At 33.3% G+C, this 19,175-nt stretch overlaps 1 protein-coding gene across 1 annotated transcript in view; it reads left to right on the top strand.

The window, feature by feature from the left end:
- The window catches only part of LOC107662317 (leucine-rich repeat serine/threonine-protein kinase 1-like), a 109,504-nt gene that overhangs the window by 17,444 nt on the left and 72,885 nt on the right, over window positions 1-19,175 (top strand). The window contains exons 4-14 of the mRNA XM_016452303.1: window positions 3,163-3,334; window positions 4,292-4,471; window positions 5,954-6,102; window positions 7,135-7,370; window positions 7,556-7,683; window positions 8,408-8,571; window positions 8,839-8,976; window positions 11,221-11,333; window positions 13,126-13,196; window positions 14,424-14,553; window positions 15,992-16,104. Of these exons, the coding sequence (XP_016307789.1) occupies window positions 3,163-3,334; window positions 4,292-4,471; window positions 5,954-6,102; window positions 7,135-7,370; window positions 7,556-7,683; window positions 8,408-8,571; window positions 8,839-8,976; window positions 11,221-11,333; window positions 13,126-13,196; window positions 14,424-14,553; window positions 15,992-16,104 (1,594 nt within the window). The remainder of the gene's footprint in view (window positions 1-3,162; window positions 3,335-4,291; window positions 4,472-5,953; window positions 6,103-7,134; window positions 7,371-7,555; window positions 7,684-8,407; window positions 8,572-8,838; window positions 8,977-11,220; window positions 11,334-13,125; window positions 13,197-14,423; window positions 14,554-15,991; window positions 16,105-19,175) is intronic.

Below are 19,175 nucleotides of genomic sequence, written 5' to 3'. Positions count from 1 at the left end.
ATCAGTTAACAAACCCACATCTGATCCTCTGCTTCTGCTTCCACACTCATCACATTAGTCCCGTTCAATTGCTGCTTCAGTGGCCTCAGAGATTAGAAATGTGTGCAAATATTATGTTTCAGATATTTCTGTGTGTTACTGTAAAACACGTGGGCTACATTCAGAATGAAATACTGCATACTGAGCAGTGTACACTACTTATTGTTTTTTTTTAAATAGTATGTTAAACATTGTTGTCACATGATTTTTTTGTACTGGTTAATTCAGAAATTGACATACATAAAATGGTTATTTATTTTTATTCATTTAGCTGACATCATCTATCCAAAGCAACTTAAAAAATGACGAATAAACGAAAACGAAGTTAATCAAATAATGGCTTAAAATATTAAGAAGAAAATATTCAAATAAATCACACTTGATGTAACTTATGAAGTATAAAAGTTATTTTATTTTGATTTTATATGTAAATAACATTTTTAATTTTAGAATTATATTTATTTATTATATTTTATATATTTATTTTTATGCTTTATATAGAAGTTATTTTCATTGTGTGTTTTAGGGCTGCCCCCCTAATAGTCGACTAAACATTAGAAGAGGCTTAGTCGACAACATTTTTATTAGACAGTTAGTTGCAAAAAAAAAAAATGTCTGTGTCCATAACGGGCAGGAACACCAAACGTTCACTTATCATTCATCAACCTCAAATATGGCTTATCACTGCAAAACATGCAAGTAGTAGCAACTTTACACGACCGTTTGCTCTAAGATAAATGTGCGTTAGTAGGCGCATATCCAAGTGTTTGTGTGGAGAGAGGAAAGCTGTTAGCACGAATACTGCATGTTGGCATTTTTGCTGATAACAGTGGAAACAAAATATGCCGTTATTTTTGCTCAGATAAGAGTAATGCATTATTCAAAACTGTCAGGGGTCTGCTTTTATTTGTATACACTCACAATATCAAGAAGACCATGTGCTTTTGTAAAATAAAGAAAACAAACAGCACTTTCTGCCGTTTCTGTCTCCGTGCACTAGAGCGCGGCGAAACTCTGCGTATAGGCAAAATACAAATAATCTCTGATTGTGTAATCCATATGAAAGGTGCATTTCTCTCTGACGAATCCGCATCCACTTCATCTTTGCAGCTGACACACTGACGGAGGAAACACTAGTTTATTAATAAATAAGTAAAATATCTTCTTGCTGTTTTTCACCACACATTCATAGACTTTACTTTTTGCCGGTGCTTTGTGGCATGCTTTATGTGTGCGCTCGAATGCAGAATAGGCTATATGATAAAAGCTCATTATGGTTAAGTTCCCCACCCCTAGTATATATTTCATTCATTAAATTAATATAAATGCGTGATTAGGTGACTGCCTTTAGTGGGAGGCAGCGCTAATGTATTTATTATCTTTGCATTTTGCATACTTTTACATATTTTCTTCTTTTTAAAGCTTTAAATAGAATTTGATATCAGTACTGCGATACTTGTTTGAAAAGCTGCTTTGAAAGTGTACTTCTTGTAAACACTGTGTAAAAGTAACTGTATGATAATAAAAAAATATGCATTCTGCATACAGTTTGCAAACTGCAGAAATAGCAGTCGAAATAGTCTTGCACTTACTTCTAACCCCGATTCAGAGACTCTGAGAGATCGGTGGGGAAAAAAGGATTATTTTAGTGTCTGTAGGCCACAGCGAGTCTGTACAAGAATGAGGAAGTGCATACTCGCATTTAAACAGCTGTTTTGTCTGAAATTAAATCATGATTTAGAAGTGAATGACTATGTTTGAAATATAATACTAGCCATATGCCTCTTACTATAACCAGCTGCATTTGTCTAAATATACAGTGTGCATCCAGGGCAAACTTGAATGAAAACGGTATCCCCCAATGCAGTGCTCGACATGAGCTTTCATTTCCAGTGTAACGAATGAATGAATGAATTAATGAATGAATGAATGAAGCATGTTTGCTTATTTTTGAAGCATACATTTGGACTGTTAAAAGGTAAAGTAATTTGACACAAAAGAGGATGAAAATGCAAAATGACCAATTCAATTTTGAAACTTGCTGAATATGTAATGAGGTCACGTGACCTTACTGTAGCATACTACTGTTTAAAATGCTGTTTCACATAGTAGTTGAAAACAAAACAGTATTCAGTAATCATTAAGGAATTGCTTTCTCAACATAGCCAGGTAAACACCAGGTTCATTATGGACAACATGAATTTATATGTAAACATTAATCAAATATTCTCACAGTGCATCTACACTACAGTTTTTAGCTGTAATTATATTTTTTAGTTATGCACTAAATCAGTAATATGCTACCATTGAAATGTTTGGGATCAGTAAGATTTATTTTAATACTATAATTTTTTTATTAATACTTTTATTCATCAAAAGTGCAATAAATAGATCAAAAGTGAAAGTAAACATGTTTAAAATGTTACAATAGGTTTCTATTTTAAATAGGATTTTTAGAATTAATTTTTTTAGAATTTGTTTCCAGTATATGAAAAATATGAAGCAGCTCAACTGTTTTCAACGTTGATAATAATCAGAAATGTTTCTTGAGCAGCAAATTAGCATATTAGTATGATTTCTGAAAGATCATGTGACACTAAAGACTGGAGCGATGATGCTGGAAATTCAGCTTTGATCACAGAAATAAATTACATTTTATAATATATTGCAATAGAAAACATTTATTTTAAATTGTAATAAGTTTTTACAATTTCTCTGTTTTTACTGTATTTTTGATCAAATAAATGCAGCCTTGGTGAGCAGAAGAGACTTCTTTTAAAAACAAAAAAATCTAATCTATTCAGTCCGTGGAATGTCATTTGAGAAGGTGAATTACTGCCACCTAGTGTTGATTTCTCTGTAACCAGACGTGGTTTCACACAATCCACAGATTTTCCAGTATGTGGGACAAACAAGCCTGCAGAAGTGCAAAAATATTATAATAAAGTTTTTTCCCACCTTGTTTTTCATTGCAATGTCAGGTAGAAACCTGCCATGCCATATATTTACTGTAAATATGAACAAATCTAGCATCTGTTTTGATTAAGAAGAACTGATATTACAGGATGATTTAAACTGCTTTAACTCTTTTCCTGAAGACAGTCTGTGTGTTTGTGTGTGTAGGTGCAGCTCCTCTGTTTGGTGGCTCAGAACGGTGACTTGGACGGCATTCGGTTCTTGCTGCAGGAAGCTCGAGTTACGGTTCCACAGGAGCCCAGCGAAGAAAACCCTGCCGTCTTAGCAGCACATCACGGACATCAGCTGTTGGTCCGAGAGCTGCTGGACTCCATACCACGTGAGCGCAAACCAAATCCACTGTCCTTAAAGTCAACGTGCAATCAAAATGTACATTCTTAACAGCATAGTTCAACCAAAAATTTAAATTTGCTTAAAAGTTAGTGTAGATGTGAAATGTAGCATTGCATCATTTGCTCACCAGTGGATCCTCTGCAGTGAATGGGTGCCGTCAGAACGAGAGTCCAAACAGCTGATAAAAACATCACAATAATCCACAAGTAATCCACACCACTCCAGTCCAGCAGTTTTAACTTTTACGTTATACGTTTACAATGTTTTAACTTTAAACTGTCACTTCTTCTGGCCAAAATATGAGTCCATAATCCTTAATAACATGTCCAGTGAAAAAGTCCTACTCTTGTTGTCCTCTCACATCAAAATCCACCAACAGTTTGTTTAGAACTGTTTTGGCTCGTAAACGGTGCTTGATCTCTGCATATTTCTCTCCTGATTCAGACGAGATGACATTTTCACTGGAGAAAGTGCTGTTATGGATTATGGATTTTTAGCCGGAAGCAACAGTTTGAAGTTAAAAATGTCTCAATGATGAATTTGTTTCTCACAAAAGCACAGCTTTTCACTTCTCAAGACATTAACTGATGGACTGGAGTGGTGTGGTTTACTTGTGGATTATTGTGATGTTTTTATCAGCTCTCATTCTGACGGCACCCATTCACTGCAGAGGATCCACTGGTGAGCAAATGATGCAATGCTACGTTTCTCCAAATCAGTTCCCATGAAGAAACAAACTCATCTACATCTTCGATGGCCTGAGGATGAGTACATTTTCAGCAAATTTTCAAGTGGTCCTTTAATGCATATTCCAGGTCTTATTATACATGATTCATTGGTGCATGTTATTCCAGAGACCAAAAAACTGTGTTTGTCAGTTTTATATTTCACATGTTAAAATATAGTACTTTTCTCCACTTCGGAAACGACTCTTTTTCATTAGGTCCGTGTGTCCGTAAGGATTTGCTGAACTGGATGTTGGCTACGGCGTGTCAGCAGGGTCATCTAGAGGTGGTGAAGCTGCTGGTTCATACGTACAATGCTGACGCCGAGGACTGCGCTGTTCATTCAGGAGAGTTTGCCATCATCACCGGTTTGCCCCTGTACGCCGCAGCACAGGCAGGTACTGTAGGCTTCTGCTCATCACATACTTCTCATTATTACTGCAGAGAATGTCTGTTAAACTATAAGGCAATAATGCATGACATTTGGGAAGGACTAAATATGTATTCACACCAGGAGCAAATATTGGCATACATTTTCTGAATCGATTCCTTCAGGGCTCATTCACACCAATTTGATTGCATTCTTATGCTTTTTAAATGTCACTTTTGATGTGAATCACTGAGGGAACACTTTTACTGTAAGGTTTCATTTGTTAACATTAGTTATCCATGTAGGGCCCCGTGATTTCCAGACGGCATTGTTTAGTTCAACTTAATGAAATTTTGACAGAAATATATTACTATTTATAATAATTGTTAAGCAGCACATTATTTGACCAAAACTACAAATGCATTATATTTAATTTGTATTATTTTAAAAGAAACTGATCGTTTTTTAATTCAATTGATTAAACATGCTTTTTGATCATTAATTATTTATTTTTATTGTAAAATATTTTAAGCATTTAAGCATTTATTTAAAACGTGGAGGAAAAAATAAGACATTTCATATAAACTGACCTATGTTAGTTAACATGAACAATGAGCAATACTTCTACAACATTTATTAATCTTCATGTTAAATTCAACATTAACTAATACATTTTTAAACTCAAAAGTTATAGCTGTTAACATTAATAATGCACCAACATGAACTCAATGAACAAATAATTTTTTATTAAATAACATTAACAAAGATTAATACTGTAAACGAAATGCTGCTCTTGTTAGTTGATTTTAGCTAATGTTAACAAATGAGAACTGAGTGTAAACTTTTACCAAAATGTGACATTTTTCAGATAAAGGTGTAAATACATAAACAAAATTATCAGTGATATGTTACTTTAAAATTTGTACTAACTTTTCTCTCAGCTGAACACCTCTGAATATATGTGAAACGACCCTGAGATTTTAAGAGAATATTTCAGTCATTTAATGTTTTTGCTTGTTTGAAGCTCTCTAATGTAGGTTAATGGTCACATGACATGAAAGCAATCAAATAAAATTGTCTTTTTTTATATATTTTTATATATTTTTATTTTTTTTATTTAATAATTTTAATGAATTATTACCTTAATGATTTATTGAGGTTGAGGTTAAGGTTGATTTATGAATTATTACCTTTAATGAATTATGATCAACTCCCAAACCCCAGTTTTGGGAACCCTGGTCTAGTTTTATTGAATTTCTTAAAGTGATGGATGTGATTTGGTTTGACCAGTAATGAGGACATTTATTAACTGACTGACTGAACTAGTTAAGCTTTATCATCCTGAACTGTACACTGGTCCTGAAAAGTGACAGCAGGGGAATTTTGATCATGTTTTCCCGCTTTGCTCCAGCACACACATGCACTTCCTCACTTCCTCTTTCAGCGCGGAGGTGTGGAGAAATAAAGTGAAAGCTCTTCCTGCTCTAACTGAAGCTGGTTTTCTCCTCAGCAAATAAGGAGGTCGCGTGTTTTCTGCTGGACAATGGAGCCGGTTTCTCCTCGTACACGCTGATGGATCACGCAGACTTCAGCAGGCAGCTGCTCAGACAGCGCCACCTGCAGGACAAAGACGCTCCTGCGGACGGGACGCTGCTGCAGGTGAGACTCATCCCGCTGAATTGTTTTAAGGTCAGCGCTGGGCTCGTGAACAGTGCTGCGGCTTCATTTTACGGAAGTTTTAGCGCCAGTTCCTCTTTATAAATGTATTCAGGACCCGACTTCATACCTGTGCATAAACACTGACAAATAACATCAAAATCACAGTAAAAGGAGAATAATGTGTATTAGAGGAGCTGGTGTGCGGTTCCTGTGGTGTAAGAATAATTGATTTTTAAAACTTAATAACATTAATAAAAGGAGTTAAATTGAACTAAATTCATGCAATTCGATTCTCAGTTCATTTGAGCTTATAAAAACCAGCATGTGTAAAAAATTATGCAAGAAGTGTGTTTAAATGATGTCTAGTCACTATGCTTCACATCCTCCTGGAAAGTTCCTGCTTATGAGTTTGGAATTTTTACATTGACTCTATTCATTTCTTTACAAACACAAAGATTTTTAGCACTAGTTCAACAATATTTTATTGCTGTGCATTGTTATTGACTTTATTGTGGTGGCTAAATAAAGCAATAAGCCCCAAGAAGCCGTGGTTTACGGTGAATTTATAACAGCTAAGGGGCGTTGTTAGGCACGACGCGAAGCAACAAGCACGGGGCTTATTGCTTTTATAAAACGGTTATTCCATATACGTAGTAAAGTTTCACAAAATAAAACAGAGCAAATAAAGTGTAATGATATTAATAAAAACAGCATTCTTCCACCAAACAATGTAGTTCCTCAGAAACAGTTGTGGTTTCAACAAAGTGTGTTATTTTGGATTTTTTTTTTATTAATTATACATTACATTATTCTGTACTAGTGATTATATATGTATGTGTGTTATTCTGTATTTTTTATTTTGATCATTTTATTAATTACACATTATATTATTTTATATTCCTCTTTATTATTGCTAAACTGTACAATTTAGTGTTTAAACATTTTGTGTCATGTCAGCATTTACAGCAGTGATCGACACTAATGTTTGTCTACGAGGATTGTTTAATCATGACATCTTTAACTCGATGTCAGGAAACTCAGGCTGTGCATGTTGACTGGTCCGGACTGAAGCTGCCCTGGTTGGATCTGGACTGGTTCATGGACGTGTCGTCTCGGATCACGGTTCTGGATCTGTCTCGTAACTGTCTGAGCTCACTGCCGTCTGTGGTGCCCTGGGGTCTGATTCATCTGTGCTCGCTCAACCTGTGCCACAATCAGCTGCGAGAGCTGCCCACCCCGACCTCATCGCAGGAGATCATCTGCAGCCGGTCTGTAACGCCTCTATACACCTTTCACAATCCTTCTGACCGTTCACATGCCACACACAGATATAATCAGGGTCAGAAAACGTGAAAAACATCTGTAGATACTGTCAGGGACATTACTGATGGTGATCGGCTCCATGGTGTTCGTCTCTTGCTGATATGTCCTCTTTTGCCCGTGTTTTCTGTAGATTGTCCCATGTGAATGTGTGTGAGAATGAGCTGGAGTGTCTTCCTGTCGGTCTGCTTCATCTCGGCCAGTTGAAGAGGATTTATGTAGCCAGAAACAAACTCATCAGCCTCTTCAACATCCCTAATGGTACACACACTCTGTCGGCTCCTCACATCCTCCTACCAGGGGTGGATCTTTGCATAAACGATAAAGACAGCGTTTTCTGTACTGTGGCATCAGCTCTATCACTCCTCTACAGCAGTTTGACAGCAGTCCTCCCGCTCTCCATCCCACCCACTTCTCTCAATAACAATGAATTCATTCGTGTGTGTGTGTGTAAACGTTGTAAAAATGTCAAATATTAATATAAATGTTTTAAAAATGTAAATTAAACGGTTTTTTTTAATGTTTAAAAACATACATTTATGTGTGTATAATGAATTGTATAGATTTTTAATTATCACTATATTAATATATTTAGTCAAATTTTATATATGATAATAAGCAATAATAATTGGTACTAATAATAATACATGATTAAGTTTTATAAAAAAAAAATGTTTTAAGCATTCCCAAAATATAAAATATAATTCCTGAATATTTAAAAAAAAATGTTTTATCTTTTTTTGGGCCTCTGTAGTAAACACTTGATTTTGCTCTGTTATTTTATGTTTTATGCAATAAACACAGCAAGTACGCTTGCTTTGTTCCTCTTTTGTTTGTCGCTTTAGATAAAGGCATCTGCTTAATGTGTGTATGTAAATGCTCACGGTTACTCGGACCGGTTGTTCAGCGGTTCGTGTTTTTTAAGTGGTTATCATCACAGATCTGTATTAGCATGACAGCGCTAACAGCCGGCGTTCTGCTGCAGGCACGAACTGGATCGGCCTCCGTAAGCTGCAGGAGCTGGACGTGTCCGACAACAGCCTGACGGACCTGCCCTCCTCCATCCTGCACTGTCTGAAGGCCCTCAGCTCTCTCAACATCAGCAGAAACAAACTCAGCAGCTTCCCCGACCCCTGGGCCTGTCCTCTGGTGGGTCGTCGGCACAGACACGTCCTTCATGTGATCACATACGTTCAGTGCTGTCTGCCGGCCTCGATAATCAACATATACTTAAATGAAGGGTCATAAGCAAAGCATATTATACATGAAACATTATGATGCCTCTACAAGACAAATATGCATCAATTTCAACCACATCTGATGTGATTGGGTTAAATGAATGCCATGTATTATCAGTGAATAGCTTGGTATTTTTTGTCAACATATGATGATTATCAGAGATAATTTTCCCCACAGAACATCTGCAAAGCTTCAAGCAACCAGATAGAGTTCCTTCCTGACACCATCTCCATCTTCTGGAAGACTCATCTGATGGAGGTGGACATCTCCGAGAACGTCCTGAAGGAGCTGCCCTCATACATATTTGAGCTAGAGGTAAGGAACAGGAGGAAATGTGCTGAAATCACAAGAATTAAAATAAGATACAACATTTTGACCAAAGAGATTACACATGTGTCTGGATGTTGTACTTTATAGTGTTTTTTTTTTCTTTCCTAAATCGGCAATTATTTTTCTCAATCTTCTCAATGCTATTATTCTCATTAATTGCATTACTGTAATAAAGAAATGTTTTTTTTTTAAGCTTTATTTTAAAATAAAATAAAAATGTAATAATGAAAAATTAAATAATTATTTTAATTTTATTAAAGGTTTTAATAAAAAACATTTTTTGCTTTGTCATAATGGGAGTTCACAGGAGGAAATGTGCTGAAATCACAAGAAATTCTAATATTTTGACCAAAGAAAAATAATTATGCATGAGTCTATGAAGAGTCTATAAAGTTTATGTTGTACTTTAAAGTTTTTTTTCTTAATGCCCATTATTCTCAATAATCTGAATGTCATTATTCTCATTAATCACATTGCTGTAATAAGTCTATTATGTTTGTTATTATTATTATTAATTTTAATAAAAAATAAAATAATACATTTTTATAATTAAAAAATAAACAATTATTTATTTAAAAAAAAACTTTTTTTACTTCTAACATAGTGTTTTTTTATTTATTTAAATCCGCATAAGCAATACTTTATATTTCAATTAATGTTTTTTTTTTTCATTGTGGTAATGAGATTTTACAGGAATGTCACAATGTTAAAAAACAAAATTTCAATTCTTTCTTCAGAAATATTGTGAAATATGGTCATCAGGCGTGTTTTTGACAGGTTTTTGTAAGATTCTCCCACTAATATTTTTCCTGGTCAAATCCTTTAATTCACTAAGAAAGAGTTTGGTTTTTTATATATTTTTTAAATATATTTTTATATGGAATTGTATATTTGAACTAGCAGCACTCAGTCCACCAGTTTCATATTGTCTTGAGCTCATGGTGGCGCTGTGCTCACAGTAAACGTCACCTGCAGCACATCTGAACTTATCTCCTCATGATAGACACCACTGAATCAGGGAATAACTTCAGCTTTAATAATAATAGCTTTTTACACGAATAAGCCAAAAGGCTCCAAGTGTGTCGTGAAGTGTTTACAAACGTACGGCTGAGCAGCTCAGACAGGATTTTATAGTTGTTGAGTTTTCATGAACTTCACTGTCAGTTTCGCAAGTTAACTGGCAAGATGTCAACACAAAGCCAAAGGCAGAGAGAGAAATAGAGATTGCAAACTAGAAAAAAGAAAGCGTAAGAAGGGAAACGGGAGTTTCGTCATTCAAAATTCAATTTAATGCTCAAACAGTTTGACTTGAAAATCTGTGCTCTTTTAAACAGCAGAAGGCGATGATTACACCGGGAAGAACGAGTCAAAACTGACTATGTGTTATAGATTGCATAGACTTACATAGTATTTTATTTTAGTTTAGTTTATATTATTATTTATTTTTAGATTTTGTTGTTTTTTTTCTCATTTTATTTTATTTATTTTTTATTTAATAATTTTATTTTTTGCTTTTTTTTTTACTTTATTTTGTTTTATATTTTTTGTTTTATTTTTATTTAATTATTTAACTTTATTATTTTGTTGTTGGATTTATTTTATCTTATTTTGTTGTCTTATTTATTTTATTTTATGTTTTTCTTTTATTATTATTTTAATTTAGTTTTTATTTTTAATTTTATTTGTAGTCATTTGAGAGTATAAAGTAGGGGCGTTACTAATTTACTAAGTAAATACTAATCTAATAGTCAAAAATATTTTTTTCTGATAATATTTCTGCAATCATGTGTTTTGTCTGCTATTTAGAATCAGAACTGATGCCAGATTTACAAATAAATCACACTTTTTATCTAATCTGACGAACAGGTTTGCAAAAAGCTCTGAATTTGTTTGCGCTTCATTTTGATTCATTCTGACAGTTCACTCCCGCACTCCTCATGATTTCTTTTCACAGACTCTTCAACGATTTCTCACACCGAAATACTTTATAAGACAGAAAACTAAAAATATCTACCTGAAATCCATTGTAGAAAACTAAACCTGCATATGTCTTTTATCATTCGTCAGCAATGAAGCAATAAAACTCTTTACATAACAGATAAATGTCTCATATGTGCTAATAACAGTAATAAGTCCACACTTGCGAGATGACTTAAAGTAGCAGTGAGTGCAGGCTCATGTTTGTAGCTGCAGGTGTGTGTGTCACTGAGATCACTGTGTGTGTTTTAGGCCATCATCTCTCTGAAGTTGTGTGGGAACCAAATCTCCACTCTGCCCTCTCCAAACAAATGGAAATGCTCTTGTCTGCGAACACTAGACCTGTCCAGAAACCAACTGGGGAAGTAGGTCAAACACACACGCACATGTAAATGTATATATATATACATTTACATGTGTGTGTGTGTGTCTATATATTTACATGTGTGTGTGTGTGTATATATATACACACACGCACACATGTAAATGAATATACGCACACACACACACACGTACATGTGTATATATATATACACATGTACGTGTGTGTGTGTGTGCGTATATTCATTTACATGTGTGCGTGTGTGTATATATATACACACACGCACACATGTAAATGAATATACGCACACACACACACACGTACATGTGTATATATATATACACATGTACGTGTGTGTGTGTGTGCGTATATTCATTTACATGTGTGCGTGTGTGTATATATATACACACACACACACACACACACACACACACACATGTAAATGAACATATATACACACATATACACCCACACACACAGACACACACAAACACAGAAAGGCTCGGTTCCAAAACCTAGGGAGCCTACATAGGCAGCATTTCAATGCATCTTAAGCACACTCCCAATCTGAAGGCTGTTTGTTATTATGCCTTCTACAGAAACCTCTTTTGGGCAATGCTAACCATGTGAAACTAATAAGCATAAAAATAGGTCAAAATGTAATTTTTTAAATACATTGAACTATTGCTAGATACTTTTTTCTGTATTTTGCACATTATGTATAAAGAGCTTGCCTTCTCTGCAAAGGGTACATGTGATGCTGCTTTATAATTTATTTGCATAACACTATTCACCTTATTTAATTTAATTTAATTTTAGTTTAGTTTAGTTTAGTTTATTCCTTATTATTATTATTATTAATAATAATAATGATATTAATTTGTTTACTATTGTGTTGTTTTATTATTAATAATAATTGTATTTTGTTTTTATTCATATTATATATATTTTTTTAATACGTAAATTTATACACACACACACACACACATGTAAATGTATATACACAGACAAACACAAACACACACATGTAAATGTATATATACACACACACACACACATCATGTGATGCTGCTTTATAATTTATTTGCATAACACTATTCACCTTATTTAATTTAATTTAATTTTAGTTTAGTTTAGTTTAGTTTATTCCTTATTATTATTATTATTAATAATAATAATGATATTAATTTGTTTACTATTGTGTTGTTTTATTATTAATAATAATTGTATTTTGTTTTTATTCATATTATATATATTTTTTTAATATATTTGTAATAATTAGTTAATTGTATTATTATTATTATTATTATTATAAATGTTTTTATTTTATTTTGTTTTTATTTTATTATTGATTTTATATTATTTTGTTGTTGCTTTTATTTGTTTTTGTTTTTTTTTACAGTTTTTTTTATTTTTTATCTTTTTTATTTATTTATTTTGTTATTATTTTCTTGTTTTATTTTGTGTGCTGTTTTCTTTTGGACAGTGCTAATACTGAGAAACTCAAATCGTAAAATCGAGGTAAAATTGTCCATTTTAGGTACATTGCTAGATATATTTTCTGTGTTGTGCTTGTAATGCATTATGGAATTGCCTTCTTAGCAAAGAATACTTGTAATGCTGTCTTGTAATTTGGCTAAAAACATATCTTAGAAAGCAGCATAATTATGTTGCCTACATTTTGGTACATATTTTTGGGGCCTTAAAATGGCATGTGTCTTCATTGCTCTTCTAGTTCGCTAGTACATCATCACGGTCCTTGTGGTTGTATATAGAGATTGTGAATGACAGACTGTGAATATCTGAAATCGAATGCTCTCTGAATGTTATTTTAGGACGGGAGAGCCGACCAAAACCAGGAAACTGGCCTTCTTCACTACATGGCACAGACGAGACCCAGAGCCAGGTACAGTTCACTCAAACACTGCGGTCACGTTGCCATGACCTGTCTGTTTCACACTGTAATTACCAAACTCACCACAGAGAAAGCAGAGTAATATCACCATGGTAATCATGTTTTGTTGAGACTGTGTGGATTGTTTTAATGGCATCAGAATCTAAACTAAAACCCTTTCAGACGGATCCAAAAGTCTGACTCATATTAGACTTTTAAGTGTTTTTAGGCAATAAGGCGGGCAGTCACAGTCATTTTTGCTCGTGATTCAACAAAATGCACACTACTGTTCAAAAGAAATTTATATTTTTACTCCGCAAAGATGCATTACGTTGATCAAGAAAGACTAAATAAATGTGTTCTTTTGAACTTCTTTTCATTTAAGGATCCTGAACAAAATTGTATCACGGTTTCCACAAAATATTAAGCTGTTTTCAACACTGATAATAATCAATAATGTTTCTTGAGCATTAAATCAGCATATTAGAATGATTTCTGAAGGATCATGTGACACCGAAGACTGGAGTAATGATGCTGAAAATTCAGCTTTGATCACAGGAATAAATTACATCTTAAAATATATTCAAATAGAAAACAGCTATTTTAAATTGTAATAATATTTCACAGTATTTCTGTTTTTACTGTATTGTTGATCAAATGCAGCCTTGCTGAGCAGAAAAGATTTCTTTCAAAAACATTTAAAATCTTACTTATCCCAAACTTTTGCAGTTTATTATTATTGTTATTTATTAAATTATTTGTAATTTTTTATATTTTTTTTTATTTTAGTCAGTGTATATACAGTATATATATATATATATATATATATATATATTTGTGTGTGTTTTATTTTGTGTTTTATTTCTTTTGGAAAATGCTAATGCTGTGAAACTCTAATAAGCATAGAAATAGATAAAACGGAGGGAAACTAATCCACTATAGGTTCAGATGCTTTTTCTTCATTGTGAATATTATGCATTATGGGATTGCCTTCTCTGCAAAGATTTTATATTATATATTATATCTCTTTTTATCACTTTATGGATGCAACTATAATTAAGGGTTTTTGTTAAATATTAATGCAAAGCTGCTCTGATGGCCGTGCAAATATGGACACGTTTCTACTGTCTCGTAGTAGGCCTACAGTCATCAGTGACCATCCATTCGTCTCCAGAGATTTGATTTCTATGTTATGTGGTTTTGATGAAGTTCTCATCTCCTCTGGCTCTCTTTTGGCAGTTTGTCCCATTCAGTTTCCAGTAATCCTGCGGGATTCTCTGGAAGTTCTCTTCCTGAATGACAACCAGCTGGAGTGTGTGCCGCCGTCAGTATGTGCCCTCAAGAACCTCTCCGAACTCTATCTGTCCAAGTGAGTCGCAGGGAATCATGGGAAATGGAGTTCTTCATTTTTTCCACTTTATTACACGTCTCTTAGGAATACCTGATTGTGATTGGTCAATCGCAGCATTCAGATATTATTTTTGATATAAACATTAGATAAGAAACTTTTTTAGGTAGTTACCAAGGAATAATTTCAAATTTCTAAATTACTAAAACTTAATTAAATCAAATCACTCTTTCTTTTCGCATAATAAAATAAATGTTAATTTATTAATTATAATGATTTCTGAAGGATCATGTGACTCTGAAGACTGGAGGAATGATGCTGAAAATACAGCTTTGATCACAGGAATAAATTACATCTTAAAATATATTCAAATAGAAAGCAATTATTTGAAATTTTAGTAATATAAAAATATAAAAAATTCAATCAAATCACTCTTTCTTCTCACATAATAAAATAAATCTTCATTAGTTATTTATTTGAATGATTTTATATATTTTTTATAATGTATAATGTCATTTATTAAAACCATTATGACAATCATGCATTCTGACAAGCTCAGTAAAATTGGTGCATAGAGAAATCAAAATTATAAATATATAATCGTAATTGTAATGTTGTTCATATGTAATTCTTACTCTATTTTAACTAAAAATAAAGTTTTAAAAATAGTACAATAATTTATACAATAGGTTTTTATTAAATTAAAATTAAAATGTCAAAAGTACATATCAAAATTACTAAATTACAAAAAAAAATTAATAGTCAAATCACTCTTTCTTCACACATAATAATATAATCTCACCTCAAATGAATATTTACATGTTCATGTATTAATTTATAATGTATAATGAAATTAATAAAAGACAAGAAAACAATCCCATAATGCATTGTGATAAGCGTAGTAAAAATGGCAGATAGAAATAAAAATGATCGAATTTTAATTATTATTAATAATTATTTTATTTAAACCATGACTATAAAGTATTAAACAGTGCAATAATTTAATTTAAGAAATTGTTCATATTTAATTAAAAATGAATATTATATTCGATATTTCTGTGTTTTGTTTATTAGATGTAATCTAAGGAGCATATTAATGCCAAACTGCTGAAATCAATTGCAAGTCAAGTCTCCTGTGTGTACAGTAAAGTGAGGAACGCTATTCGTATAATGCACAGAGTTGCTGACTATGTAGAGCCTTTCAGTTCAGTCACTTAAGAGGTTAAAATTCAGTTAAACAGCAAGGCATCGCACTAGGCTTTGGAGCAGAGCCCACAGTTGGTGATTCAGGGTTTTCACAGTGTGGCTGAAAGTCAAGAGTTGCAAAAGTCAAACTAATATGCAATATCAAAAAGGGCTTGTTCATCTCTCCTGCTTCCTGCTTGAGAAACTCACAGGATGTGATGATGTTTTGTTTAGATTTTCGTAGCTTTGATTTGAATCCTTCCTGTCTCTGCAGTAATCCAGGTATCCAGGAGCTTCCTGTTGAGCTCGGGCAGCTCTCCAACCTCTGGCAGCTGGACATCGAAGACCTGAACATCACCAACATCCCCGCAGACGTCAGGAAAGATGGTACGACACTCGCAGCTTGTATCTACTTCAATACAAATTGCCAAGATTGCATTTCAGTAACACATACAAGATTATGCAATAATATGCAGCAATAATATCTCATCTCTCATGAATATCATAAATTTGAGCTTGAGTCTTGATCAGTATAAAAAAAAATCATAAAAAAAAAAAAATCTTTTACACACTGCTAAACAGGGTTATTATCGTTAACAATTATAAGAATAAAAAAAAAAAATTTTTGTTAGTTGAAATAAAGCTGAAATAAAATTAGAAAAACTTATTTCAGTTAGTTCTCATTCACCCCGCAACTATATATATATATATATATGAAGCGGAACGAACTAACTTGAAATAAAGAACAAATTTATCCTAAATAATTATTACAAAAAAAAAAAGTAGTTTATTTATAGATCCCTTTACAGCTAAACTGTAGACCAAAGGACTGTACAATTGGTAAAAAAAAATTAGACATAAACAATAATATAAAATAAAATACAGCTGCAAAATCAACAATTAAAAGCCATCAAAACCAAAGAATTTTTCAAACGAAAATGACAAAATGACTTAAAAAATTTATTAAAATGAAAACTGAAAATATAAAAATAAAAGCAAATTCAAAAGATTCATAAATATTTTGTAATGTGTGTGCTAACCACTGCTGCTAAATTGATGATGATTCATCATATGAATCAAATCCATCTCATGTACTTTGATTTGGGAAATAAGTTAATGGTTTTGATTTTCAGGGAATTCGTGAAATGTGACCCAAAAGCAGTCTTAAGTCGCTGGGGTATATTTGTAGCAATAGCCTAAACTACATGCTCCAGAATATTTTTCTGTATGAATATTTGAATATGCAATACACCAAATTAAAGATCAGATCAGTTTTATTCTAGCTTAAAGCATTCTTTTTTATCAACACTTGAATATAGGTAGGTTTCATAAAAATGCATAATTTTGAGCAAAAAGGTGAGAAAATCACATTTTTATCAAAAACTACATCTGGGTAATATTCAGTACGATTATCAAAGCATAAATCCAGTAAATTGCTTCTATCAACACCTCCAAAGCTTGCACAGACATATACCACTTCCTGGATCAACATTTTACTCTGTAACGTTATGCAGTTTTCATTTATATGCTGCCATTGCTGATGTTCGCATTCATACATCAATGGAAAGCTTATTTATTCAGCTTTCAGATAATGTATATATCTCAATTTCGAAAAATTGACCCTTATGACTGGTTTTGTGGTCCAGGGTCACAAATGATAAAATGTAGATCTTGAATGCAATGTAAGTGCAAGTGCTTTAGATAAAAGCATCTGCCAAATGCATGTGAATACAATGTGAATGTATCTCTGAAATTAATTAGGTGAAGAACAGTGCTCTGTATTAAACAAACAAACTAGTCGTCATGTTGAGCATGACATTATTTGTTTTTTGCGTTAGAGAACATGACATTCCGGCTCAAGCTCTGAAAACTGTTTAATCTAGGATCTGTCTGATGAATATTTCATTGGCAAATCCAGCTGTGAGTCGTTCAGCCAGCTGTTGATGCGTTTGTTGCAATATTTAGTTAGTTTCACTGTCATAACAACAGATTTGAGAGGAAGCAGCCCTAACAAACACATGAGCGGCGTACAGCTGATTCTCTCAGAGTTCATGATGCAACACTATAGAAAGGATAGAATACTGCATAGAATAGTCCATTTTTAATTTAATTTGACCTACTTTTAGGTTTCAGAATCTTTAATGTACACGCATGCTTGATTTGTAAATGTATTTTAAAATAAGTCGCGAAAGTGAAGAAAAAGGTCATATTGACAACACTTCTATAGCTGTTATTAATTGGATACAAGCATCTGCTAACAGACACTTTATTTTAATATTTTAAAGGATAAAAATTCAAATAACAAAGTGCTGAGTAAATTAAAAAAAGTCACAATCAACAAAATTTTAAAAAAGGAATTAAGAAATAATTCATTCAAATGAAGTTTAAAGTCAAATAAATGAAAACTTTAACAAAAAATAACACTTTACAATAAGGTCCCATTAGTTAATGTTAGGTAATGCTAATTTAATTTAAGGCTAAATATAAAGAGTAACATGTGCTGAGTAAAGTTGCAATAAACTAATTTTAAAACAATTAAGTAAGAAATAATTAATCAAAATGGAGTTTAAAGCCAAGTAAAGGAAAACTTTAACCAAAAAAAGTTCATACTTTACAATCAGGTCCCATTAGTTAACCTTAAAGGCTTGTTCACACCGGGACGAATATCACGCGCGATTATCGCCGACGTTTAACGCCTCATGACTAAACAAAGGGCGCCAATGTGAGTGTGCACATCGCCAGCGAAAATCGCTTGGGTATGAACACAAAAGATGCGTCGAAAAACGTCGGCAATAAGCGCGCGCAATAATCGTCCCGGTGTGTACAAGGCAAAAAGCCTGAGGCGTTTTTAAAAAAATGACGTGACTAAACAAAGGGCGCCAATGTGAGTGTGCACACCGATGCGCAAAACGCGAGGCGTAAAAGTGGCATTTTTTAAAAAACGCCTCGGGCTCGTTTTTGGGGTTTGACGCGCCGCGTTAAAAACTGGCTGACCAATGAGATTGCCGCTTTTGTTCACATGCCTGGAGCTGCTGAAGTTACAGTAAAACATGACTTGGTGGCGCTCAAGCACAAAACGGTCTTGCCAAGCACACATTGATACCTAACGACAAAGAGGAAGTAAGTAGACCAAGAAGATGCATCGAGGCAAGATGAATGTAGAGCTGCTGGTCTCATTGATGTCTGAACACAAAGAGCTTTATGACAAACGCGACAGCGACTACAAAATCTCGATAAGAGAGAGTTGTTATAGAGAGGAATTGCAGATCAAATAGGATTCGATGTGTACCGGGGTATTTCTGTTTTTCATGAAGCGCCACACTGTAAAAAATACGTGTCATTTTAACTGTAAAATTTTGTAAAAACGCTACGGAAAAAAACTCTTAATAGGTTAACAGTAAGTTCCCGTACTATATACAGGGAAAAACTGTAAAATATCTAACCAGACATTTCATGTA

The sequence above is a fragment of the Sinocyclocheilus anshuiensis genome, unplaced genomic scaffold, assembly GCF_001515605.1.
Source record: "Sinocyclocheilus anshuiensis isolate Anshui unplaced genomic scaffold, SAMN03320099.WGS_v1.1 scaffold579, whole genome shotgun sequence".
In the NCBI taxonomy this organism is placed as follows: Eukaryota; Metazoa; Chordata; class Actinopteri; order Cypriniformes; family Cyprinidae; genus Sinocyclocheilus; species Sinocyclocheilus anshuiensis.
This window is presented reverse-complemented; position numbering and strand designations above follow the sequence as displayed.